Source organism: Phalacrocorax carbo, chromosome 1, assembly GCF_963921805.1.
Source record: "Phalacrocorax carbo chromosome 1, bPhaCar2.1, whole genome shotgun sequence".
Lineage (NCBI taxonomy): Eukaryota > Metazoa > Chordata > Aves > Suliformes > Phalacrocoracidae > Phalacrocorax > Phalacrocorax carbo.
Window position 1 is genome coordinate 10,471,553 of NC_087513.1, and position 12,465 is coordinate 10,484,017.

Here is a 12,465-nt window from a genome sequence, read left to right on the forward strand (position 1 = left end):
AAATACAGCAGCCTGACAGCCTGGCTTTCCCGCTGGGTGGATCCTGCAACTCCAGGAGGGAATGGCACTTCTTGTTTTTAATTAGCAAAGGTGAAAGGTGAATTAAAACTAGCTGTTTGGCAAGTCAGAGCAAGGGGCTGAGTTCTGAAGAGCACCAAGGAGGAGGGTGCTTTTTTTTTCTTCCCTCCCTCCCTCCCTCTCTGAATGAATTGCCTTGCAGGAGGGACTGAAAATACAGCTTCTTCCTGAATCCACTGGCAGAGTTACTAAAGAGAGCTCAAGACACAACACTGCAGAGTAACGCCTTGGAATGTCCTCGCACTTTATAAACAATTGTCCTAGAGAGGGAATATTTTTACATGACATTTGCACAGCTTGTCAAATGGCTAGCTAAGGCTGTGTGCTTCTCTGATGAACGTTGAATTTCCCATAGAGATACCCCACAAACTGACCAAAGAGAGAAATCTAACTGCACTGGGAAAGTAGAAGTGAAAATTGGAGCCTTACAAAAACCCCACCAAAACAACAAACAAACAGCAGCAGTTAAGTGAAGAACGCAAGAATTTGATCTTGGGCAGGATGGCATCTGCCCAGGACCTTTTAATCCTGGCACTATATGGCTTGTTACTAGAGTTACCGACTGGATGTCATGCAACAGATACGAGGCAGCCAAGGTTACGTCTGTCACATAAAGGTAGGTCAGTGTGTCAGGTTTTTAAAGACTTTACGCTAATGCAAGTTCATTGACTGCTCTGAAAGTATTGCATTTGGGTTAAATTATGGTCCTTTTAAAGAGTAAAATATTCCTGTTCAGAAATCTTGTGAATAGTTTCCTTGTACTGAACTCCATCCATAATTAAGCTTACTGAATTCAGGAAGATTTAAAGCACTTACAGTGATGATTTTAGGCTACTGAAATATTCTTCTACCTGAAAGTGTGTTAGATTTGCTTGTCATTCTGTTTTAACCTCCATGCTGTATGAAGGATGTCTGGTCTCTAATAAGAGGGAAAGAAATGGAGAAGATAACCTGAAATTATTGCTGAATAAATATACTCTTATGCATCAAGTAACTCTTAAATAATTAAATGTCTGTTTCACTTTTAGAATTCTATCTCTCTACAAATATAGCTAAAGCAAAAAGACTGAATTCCTGTGCAACCATATGATTCATTCTCTAAACTAGCAAGTGTCATCACACTATAATTAAAATGACTAACTGCCAGTGTAAGTCTGCTTGCAGTTTAACTGAGCTACCCAAAGAAGAAAAAAAAAATGTTATTTTTTCTGATATATGTATGTAGAGTACTTACAACTTTTTTGTTTGTTTTAAATTATTTAAGTTTCAGTTTACCTGAAGCCTGAACCATTCGTCTTTAGCTCCTTCAGAGTACCTCCTTTTTCAGTTCCTGATTGCATGTGATTTAAACTCTTCCTTATGATTTGGTTTTAATCCTGTTTATATATAAAAATACCTGTGCACAACCATGACATTTCAGTCCTCTGCAGCAGTACATACATTTGTAGATTATGTACTTAGAAATATAAGACAGGCAGTTACTGCAGTAGGAGTGAAAAAATGTAACTGTGCAGGATAAATTGATGATTGGCCATGCAGTAATGTTTTGATATTATCTCTTATGCAAAGATGAAAAGAAAATGCCTTTTTGCTGACATAGTTGGGAATGAACAAATGTTAATTTACTCAAGAACATTTCTGTGGTTATGAAAGTGATAACTAAGCTGCATCAGCGTGAAGTGTGTTAGAATACCTATTTTAAGTATGGCTAAGATTTAAGAACTAGCATCAGCTACAGCTCCATGTGTAGACAGCTTTAGTCTAAACAGGGTTTAATTGTGTTTTATATAGTAAGCTAAATTACCAATTATAAAGAAAGGAGTAGCTGAATAGGATAATTGGTCAGAATGTCTTGCTAGGAAGCTATAAGAAATGGGGTTTGCTTTTATAGGGCAATGAAACACATTTTAAAGAAACAAAGATTTGTCATGGAAAGCTGTCTTGTAAGTAAACAATTAATTGCTCTCAATGAAATAAATTATATGACCCCTTTTAATATGTAAACCACTTTTTCAGAGTACAATAGGAATGAGTGACAAATGCTGATTATATAATCCTTTCACACCTCTTACTGTTGAAAATGGGCATTTGAACACTGATTTATTTCTAGGTGTACTTACTAAGCCTATCATTATTATTGATATTTGTTTGCTTGTGATGGCGTAAGGGAGATGAGGAAACCACAGTAAATGAGACAAATATAGCTACTGTTATTTTGTTTCAGGACTCTGGCTTAGCTGCCAGTTTTGGCAAGCTCCCCACTATGGTGCTGCAACTATTAACTGCTTCTGTGCTCACTTGTAGGAGTAATTGTTTTTCCGCTGGTTGGAATCAGTGTACATTTCACTGCATACTACTTCCATTTTCAGCAGGGAGCCAGTAATTTGGCCATAACACATCATAACTCTGATATTTTCAAGGAGATTTTAAAACATCCATTTCCCACAGAGGGCCAAAGCTCCCCTGCCTGATATCAGTTCACTCAAATCCAATGACGCAGAAAGATCTGTCCCAAGTAAACTCTCCACCATGAACGCACACATCACCATCTTATATTTCACCTTGTACAATTCCCTGTCGCATTTTTCACACTTATGAAATGTGACTGATTTTACAGGCTGTGGTGCAGTCAGTGAGTGCACAACCACAGATCCCAAATCAAAGGTTAGAAATGGCATACCTGCCTGCACCCTGGGAACAGCTATTGCAACTCTCCCAACCAAAAGAATGTAGCAACCAACCATGAAGACAATGAGCAAATGTTGTTGCTGAATTCACTAATCAAACAGGAACAGCAGGAGGGTCCCTCATCTTAATTGCTTTGACTCCAGAGAGAGGCTGCTGTGGGTACCAGCCAGGTACAGGGTAGTTACGAACAGCCAACTGTGCACCCTCTCTACAGAGCTGCTCCTGCCTGTCCTGTGAGTTGCTGTGTTGGTACAAAGGATGCCCATATGTACAAATTTTCTGTGTGCAGTAGCTGTAAATTCACTTACAAATTTCCCTGCAAAGACCCTGAAACATGAAAGTAAGCATGCCTGCTCACTGCCTCCCTTTGGATGGGTGGATGCTACGGTGGTTAATCTCCATTCAGGCCGTTGCAAGATAGGCTAGTGCTGACTGGTAAGTTAAAAGCCTCTATGACTAGTATGATGAGGTTATTTTGTTATGGGATAAGTATTTACAACTAACTAGTTATTCTTATTTTAAAGAGTCAGGAGAAGACAAATTAGGAAAGGAGACTCTCTGATTTTTGTAAATTCACAAATTCTCCCTCTTTTTTTTCTTTAAAAGTGGTGCTCAGTGAAAGTGCAGTGAACTGACAGTGAATGAGAACTTTTTGCTCTCAGAGCAACCCAGGCTTCACCTGCAGTGCACACATGTCTCCAACGCCACTGCAACAAGATCAGGTCCTAACCCTTGTGCAGAGGGGTCACCTGATGGATAGGAATACCATAATCCCCTTGCCAATTAAGGGATATATTTTGCAACCCGTTTGACTCTGTGCTCATTTACTCAGCTTCAGTGGGGGTTAATGAAAGTCCTGCATTCCTGAACTACTGTTAAACCTGTCAAATTAATGCAAACTATAATGGTGATTTTTGGTAAGGTAGAGGATGGTCTTTGTTCACAGTAAACTCAAACATGAGAATTGTGCCATTCTTTTATATAGGGTTAGAATTAATCCTCCAACCACATAACAGTCATTTTATGGTTCTAACTTCACCTCTAGTGAGTGGAACTATATTTATATCCAGGCTTGAAGGTGTTGTCCTCAGACTGTCAGCTTTTGTCCATCAGAAAATTTACACTGCAATTAGCACCACTTGTGATATTAGTGGTACGGTTGCGCTAAAGGTCAGTGTTCGATGATGACCAGCAATGGTCTTGCTTGGGGTAATAATGTACTCCAATAGCTTCGTGTTGATTTGTAGAGAAAAAAATATATTATCACTCATTCAGTATTACAGAGAAATAAAGTTTCTACATTATAAAGTTACAGGTTGACAACTGCATTTAAGAATCATTAGCTCATTTTACATACAGTGCAGGCTCTGACTAATGAGGTGTTAATGGAAGCCAAGTTTCAGCCCCTATTCTTTATAGGCTGCTGGTTAAATTCTTTCCCAGTATCCCACAGTTGGAGTTCTCGCAATGGGAAATATATAATTAAGGTGAAATCAGCACACACTGCATGTTAAAAAGAAACTATTTACATTACAGATTGAAATGGACTGGGTTTCCAGAGGACAGGAGGGATATATTTATATAAGCCTAACAGAGCTACACTAGAAGCATGTAAGCCTGAAGAGACTATGAAGGATGTAATTGTATAATTCAAGCGTTACGCAGGGTTTGCAGCGTATTTCTAACTGGTGGTTTTTTTCCCTAGTTTGTGAATATGGTAAAGAACAAAGGTAACATAGTATGAAAATGAGATGTTGAGCCCTTACAGCGGTCTATGCTATTTTGTTGCTGCAATGGGATCTGGTATAGTTGGTTCTATGCAGAGATTTGCAGATCTCCAGGGTTCTCTTTTCTGTTTTACCCATTTACATTGGTCTTGAGTGACTTGAGGGATCTTGGCATCACCTGATCTCAGGTTGTGTAGTGGTGCTTTGGATGCTGTTCTTATTTGGAAAAGGTATGGTTAAGTAGCAGTTGTGCCTGCCTTATCCATCCAAATATCTCCCTTTTACCTGCTGTGGGAACTGCTTGTTACTTTCTGTACTACAGTCAAGCTGCAGCAGGCAGAAGGAGCAGGCCAAATTTAGAAGGAAATAATCTGGATTAGAAAATTTATTCTCTAATCATAAATATTTCAAACAATAGCAGCAGACAACTAGGGAAGGGAGAGTTGAAATGTTGCAGAAGGAAGTGACACTCTCCATGTCCATATGCAGATTTTAGTAAGTAGAATGTGTAATACAAAACATTTAATGTATAAGAATTCAGGTTTGTTAAGGCTGGCTAATCATCTCTGAGGGCTGCTGACGTCTGTTAAAGCAGAAAAAATGTTTCATTGCCTTTTGCAGGAGCCAGGCTTTCAGCACACCTACTGAACTTTCTTGATAATTGTAATTCAGAATTCATTTTAATTCATACTAAACGTTCATCATGCTTATCCATGAAATCTTACTGTGTCTGTTCTCTAGCTAGGTGGCAGCAAAATTTACTCAGGGACTAATGACTAAATTGAATAACAAAAATATAGGGAATTTTTAGACAGACATTTCTGAATTCTGGACTGGGTAGATATATTTAATGCAAGTATAGTATCTTCAATTAGTAATCACCTGGCCACATAAATCATGGCTAATTAATGACTAGCCACATAACCCATAACTGTCTCATGACTGATTCAATTTCATGCACAAAAATGTTTTCTATTTTTAACAGCTTTCAATGTAATAAAATTTTGGATTTGAATGACTAGGAAAGGATAGTTTTCCTACCAAGACAAATTCAAATTTAAGAAAGATATTAATCAATGCTAGATATAAAACACCTTGATTTAGCTTGTGGTCTATGCTTACATATAGTCCAGAGAAGTCACAGAATCACAGGTTGGAAGAGACCTCAGGGATCATCTAGTCCAACCTATATGTATGTATGTATCTATAAAATATGTGCATATATATAACAGATTGAAGTCTGGATTTTTCTTACAGTGAATTAAAGAGCAGTATAATGCCAAGGGTTTAGGAACTAAAGACCTGTATTATTCTATATTATGGCTCCAGGTCTAAATGTGTTTGGGTATAAGGGCTGATAACCAGAATTATGTGTGTGTGAAAAAACATGTAAGGCCATACAGAACTCAATGTCAGCTTAGAAATGTCTTCAGGAAAGATACACAGATACCTCTGGGCCACCTGTGGGGTAGACAGGAGACCTTTTGCATCCCTTCTCCCACTGGACAGACAACACTCTTTACCAACAATTAGGACAACCTTTAGGTTTATTATTCATCCATATCACAAGAGGTGACTGGCAGCAAGTTCAGGAGTGTTTCCCAGTAATCCTAGAGGGATTCACTCACCAGGACAGGAATTTTTTGGCAGAGAATCCATGCTAGTTCTTTTCAAAACTGCATTTTGTTGACAAAGGCTTCTGTAAGTATTGCTGTAGCAGAACTCTGAAGCAATAAGCACCACCACCGAGGATGCAAGAAGCAGACTGTTTGCTGCGTAACATCAATCACTTTCCTGCTTTTGCTTTAAAGAACTAAGTACCATCTGAAGGTGCAAGACCAGAATATCCTGCATGTTGCTGCTTCTATGCCACTACCACCCTGCTTTCAAAGTGATAACACCATCTGCTATTTTAAACTTTTCATCAGATCTTGTACTCATCATTATTTCACTGAAAGCAAGTGTTATATTTTTCTTAAATGAAAACAGGATTAGTGCTGTTTGTATGATTTACAGGATGCTGTGCAAGGGTGAGCATCTGTTTCAGGCCTTTCGAGAAACTTTTGGTCAATAAATATTCTAAAATTGTGCAATGGGAATAGTAAATTTTAAAACTGCCATCCTGGTTTTCTTCATGTAGCCAGGCAAATATGATGAAGTTATAGCATGCAGACAGCATTAATGAAAAAAATCTTCATTTCTTAAAGAAATTCATAGCCTGCAGGGATAAAGATAATAATCTCTGTTTTACAGAAAAAAGCTCTCTTAAATTGACTATACTATAAAATGTTTTGTGTTGGTTAGTAAATGTTTGGCATTAAAATAACCAGTTAAGGATTCATGATTAAACATGAAAGAAAATGTTAAAAGAGAAAAAGAATGAAAATATTGCATTATAAAAAAATCTGTAGTGTAGTTCAGTTATAATTCCAAACTCCTGTAAAGAAAGGATATAAATAACTTTGAAAAAAACAGTATTTGAGAAGTTTTTAAAATAAACGCCATCTTTAAAGTGATGAAAAATGTAAATTGCCATCCAAGATTCAGTCTCAGGAACTGAATGAGTTTACCACATACATTAAAACAAATAAACCCATCATGATTCTCTCAGAGCATAGTTTCAAAATCAAGTGTTACCAACCTATTGTTTCCCCACTTTTATCATCTCACATTGGCAAATTCCTTTTCCCCTTTATCTTATTTCTACTGATCACCCCCAGGCTACAAGGCCATGTTTTGGAATAGAGATTTCACCTTGTTAATGAATTCAATTGAAGGCTGACTTCACTGTGTTTCTTCTCTAAGCATCTTCTGTTAGTTTTGATGAAGCTATAAATTGATATGCTTTCACTTATGCTGTATCCCTTTGGCAAACTGTTTTAGAGCAGTCTAAAGACCTTTTTTTTTCCCTTTTAAAACAGTGTAAAGCAGGAATGTATCATGTATTCAGTTTTTTCTTACCCTGTGATGATTTTCATGCCTATAAAAGTCACCCAAGCAAAAGTGTTTTAATTTAGGTGGTTGTTTATTATTATTATTATTAATAACATATTTTTAAGAAACAATATTACAAACACAAGGAAGGGTTTCTTTGTTTTTCCTCAGGGTTTCTCTGTGACATTTCTTGATGCTAGACCTTTTCAGAGGATTTGTAAATTGCAGCACTTTACCATCAGGCGCCTGGATACACTCTTTAGCTGCAATGCTCTAGGTGAATAGATCATCTTAGTGATGAATCTTTGTTTCTCTTCTAGTCTACTCTCATTCTTATTTTACCTGTAATTTCTAGGATCTCTGGAATATAATGGCATGTCAAAGATGTCTTTTACATTTTCGGTGCAAGTATGTACAGGAGGTCTGTAACCACAAAGATGTCAACAAAGAGATGCCTGCCAAACATCTTGGCCCTGGCATGACACACAGACTGCGTGTGTAGCCAATAGCTGCAAAACTTGGATCACTCATGTAGCTGAAAAATAATTTTTTTATGGAATAAAAGTTGAATCTCATCTTTAAATTACTTTTTATTAGTCTCAGGTGAAAACAGATAATTGATAATTGTTTATGTCATGTCTTTCTACCCTGTCTCAATATAGTACTTTGTATGCTTTATTACCTCTTTGGTCAATCAGAATCTGCTCAAGTCTTACTAAAAATCAATGAGAGTCTTTCAGTTTCATATGACCTAAGATCTGTCCTTGAATGCAGTGCAGTGTTTCAGACTGAAACTTCATTTGCCTGGTGGAAGTGCCGTCCGTTTGCCTCATGCACTTCACAGAACAAAATCAGTGAAGTTTACCAGGAAACAGCAATATTCTCTGCTGTGTTGTCTCTTTGCCTTCCATAGGGAAATTTGGTGCCATAGCACTTTCTGTAACTCACATGCCTGTTACTGGTTGGTTCCTGGTACTTAGATCTCCAGTATCAAGGAACGGATTAAAAACTGATTTTTCAATGCTTCTGCAGGTTAAAAAGTCAACACAGAGGAAACCCTGTAACAGTCTAATGGCAAAGACTAATTTGCCATAGACACGCAGCATCTAGCTTCTAAAATTGTGTTGCTGTTCTTAGTTGAATTTGCTTGATACGAGCTTTCATATCAGAAACCTAGTTGTGAAGGATATCTTTCCAGTCAAAGAAGGTTGTATGGCAGATGTGATTTCTGTGCTTTGTGTGATCTGTTACAATATCTTCCAAAGGATCACTATGAATATTAAATGTCAAAATACAGAAGAAATAAAAACCCAAAAATTTCATTCATGAAAAAAACCCAGGAAAACCAAACTCAACCAAACAAAGCCTGTTAGCCAAAATGAGGAGGAAGAAAAAATATATCACTGATGACTTCTCATATCCCTTTGGCATGAACAGAGGATGTTCATTATTTATACAAAATTGTTGACAGGCAATATATAGCCCTTTTCAGACTGTGATTTGGCAGCAACAGCTAAGGAAAAAAAAGACATTTATGATCCTTGTAAAATCATGTTGCTAAAATTTCTACTTCATCAATACTGGAGAATTTCAGGTTTTAGGAAATTTGCTCATTCAGTGCAGCCTGTAGTGTTTATCCTGTTTCCATTTCTTTAAATCCCCCAAAATATATTTACATACACATTTTAAAGGTTCTCTCTAGTATGATGATGGGTTTTTTTTTGCAAACTATTTGCAAAATAATTCCCTAAATCAAGGAATCGGTGCTTGGAAGACAGGCATTCAGTGAAAGAAGACTTCACTTCTCTTAACATCCTTAATGTATCTATTCTTTACTTCTTCTGTGTTTATTTTTATCTAAAGGATTCCTGACTTCATACTGTGAAGCAATTGAAGCTTCTGTGGGGAGTCAAACAATGGGCTTTTTACTGTTGCTAAGTTTGCCTTATAGGCTTTTTCTTACAACACATTTGTTTAATAGGCCTAGTAAAATGGTGAATGCAGCTGTAAATATATCTTTTATTTGCTGATGTGCAATAAACATCACAGGGATGTTGGCCTTTTCTTATTCTGATCTTTCTGACTCTGGTGAAAGGAAATTGTACAAAATGAATGAAAAGTGCCTTAAACTGATTGCAGAAAACAACAGTCCCCAAATACCTAAGGGTCAGTACCTTGTTTCTCTTTTAACAGATGGTTTCTCCCAGCAGTGTTACTAAAACTTAATAATAGTAAAATAATAGGTTGCTTGATGTGAGGGAATTATTGCAGATAGCACTATTCACTGGGGTCATCACTGAAGGTCATTTTTCAGCCAGAAAGCTAAAGGTTAGCAAGTATTGCTCAATTCCATGAGCTCCTGCAACTCCTTATTTATGATTAAGCTAAGTGCTTTCCCGTGGGTGTGTGGTAAAAGCCAAGAGTAAAGGAAAGTAAACCAATTCCTTTAGGTACTAAATATTTCATCTCAGTTGATTGAGAATGCTATGATGCAAAGCTTGAAAATATGTGTTGTCTGGGAGCCCAGAAAGACGTAAGCTGGCTTAGAGATCTTTTTCTTATTAATGTTGTTACTGAAAAAATGTCTTGTCTTTATGTGCCTGTGTTTACATGCAGTAAGTCATTCTTTTTTCATCTCTGCTTATCTTAGGCATGGCCATGTCCTTCTGCATATTTTCAGGTTACACAAGCATCTGGGATAGTAGTCATTTCTAAACACACTATTGAGGAGGTGTTAAAGTATTCAGCAGGTTTGAGCATTTATTATAGCTCAGAACCAGGCTGTAAACAGTCCCAAGCTCTTTACTGATTCCATAGTACTCCTTGTTGAGTGACTGCGTCTTCTGTGGGTCAACATTCAAACACTGCAATGGGTTATATAATTTCTAAAATACTTTAATTCTTAGAAATAAAATGCTTCACATTTAGAAGATAAACAGTTACAGTAGAGTAGCTCTCCAGCAACAGCTTTGAATGCAGCACACTGTCCTTAAATTCTACGCTAAATATGACATGTTTAATACAAAAATAGAACAGAGGCCTTGTTTCACTGTTACTAAGGACAATAGCAATCCTCCCACAAAATTCTGTGACTAAAGAATTGACAGGATATTCCGTGTTCCTGCCTTTACTTTCTGAAAACAGTGATCCATTTGGTTGTTGCACTTAGCCTGGAAGTGTATTTCTGTCTCTCCTGAGTATAGAAGGAGAACAATGGTCAGCTTAAACCGGAGGCCTAGCTTACACTCAGATAAAAGTAGGTGAGATGGATTTGGAATGAATGTCTGATGATAGGTCTAGGATAAAATCCTTTAAATGAGAATGACTTACTGCAGAGTTTACAAGCTGCAGCACTATTGCCTTGTTATTAAGTAGTGTGTCTTCGATCTAATAATGATCTGGAAGATGAGGATGAAGGTGTAGCCACTTGACCAGTGACTTCAGCAATATAAGTGGCTACCATAGCTGCTGGACACAGCTACCTCTGGACCACAGTAATGACTCAGATGTGTTCCGCATCTGCCTTACTCCACAATATGCTGACTTTGTTTAAGAACAATACGCTGATTTAGGTGAAGCATGATAGACTGACTTAGGTTAAGCAGCTTTCAGAACAGTTTAAATTAAACTAATGCGCCATCATACTGAAATAGGTGAGCCTCTCACAGCTGCCTGTCAGAGCTCAGCTGCTCTCTGGCCAAGAAGCAGTAATAAACAGAGGTTATATACAAGCTGTTTAAGTTATTTCCGCTGCACACAAAGTGGTCTTATAGACCATATCCTAAAACTTTGATTCTATAAATACTTGATCTTGTGTACCGTTAATCAGACAAATGACTCCATTGATTAAAAGTTAAGTTGGGTTTTGTTTGCAAGATCAAAGTCTAAGGCACAGATTCTTTGTGGCCATCCCTGTACCATGATTGATTAAAACCAATCATGACAAAAGTTGTTCTATTTTGCCTGAATGCCAGGCATTACAAAACAACATGAAACCCTGACAAATTTGATTTATTTGTGTAATTTCACTTTCCCATTTATTCTTTGGTTAAAACACTTACGAAAAGGCTTGAGACTTACAACTTGTCATGCTATTTTGTTATAAGGAAAATGGTATTTTCAGAGAATGCTTCTCTGAGGATTTTATAAAGCACTGTAATGTGTGTGGGTACTTGTCGTTTAGAATTGTGAAATAGATGTTACAAGTGCTATATGTGGTCTCTGTAATTTTCTTGACATGGAATAAACCCTTTGTTAGAAAATGCAGCAAATTACTTCATAATATCAGCTTAATGGATTAGATTTTTTTTTTTTGTGGCTTCACATTTACTGCTTTAAAGTAATATAGCACTAAAACCCTTGAGCTGTAAAATTAGATCTCTGGGCTGTTGAAAAGTCCTTGTACTCTTAATTTAAAAGTAAAACAAACCAAAAAACTTATAGCATGGAGATTTGAAAATAATAATAACTAATGTTTATACATTCTTGTGAAACAGCTCCTGAAGTGTGCTGTGAATTTGATAGCAGGATAGAAATGCTTTACCTTGGAATTTTTGAAAGGTAACAGACATATTGACACGTACTGATATCTGATACTATTGCCTGGGAGTGTTGCAGGACCCATGGGGAATACCTGAGAATTAAAGTTGTCATGTCTTAACATGTTTTATATTTTAAATGGTGTAAACTATAAATTAACACGAAGAAAGTAGATTTCTAATCCATGATGAAAAGGTGCTTCAGGGTCTTTCTGATTTAGTCATACATTGTATCCATGACTGCAGCCCTGCTACAACCTTGTTGGCGTGGTTTGGCTTCTGTGCTTAACTGTTCACAACACAGCAGTACATTTCTACAGATGTGGATTTCTGTGCAAACTCTGTCTTAGTGACTTTGCTTTATAAGCGTTTGGTCCTTCAGTCTGTAAGGTCTACTCTGGCCAGATGTGTAATTTTGATGGCAGAGGTTAGCTATTAGTGCATCCACCTGAGTGCCGTACTTATGGTTGTAACTGCAGTACAGTAGCACAGGGTGAGAA

The 12,465-nt window shown here is 37.2% G+C and overlaps 1 protein-coding gene across 1 annotated transcript in view; it reads left to right on the top strand.

Annotated features, from left to right (window-relative positions):
• The first annotated feature begins 214 nt into the window (after window positions 1–214).
• The window catches only part of SEMA3E (semaphorin 3E), a 146,734-nt gene continuing 134,483 nt past the window's right edge, over window positions 215–12,465 (top strand). Inside the window, exon 1 of the mRNA XM_064443815.1 lies at window positions 215–694. Within this exon, the coding sequence (XP_064299885.1) occupies window positions 580–694 (115 nt within the window). The 5' untranslated portion in view covers window positions 215–579. The remainder of the gene's footprint in view (window positions 695–12,465) is intronic.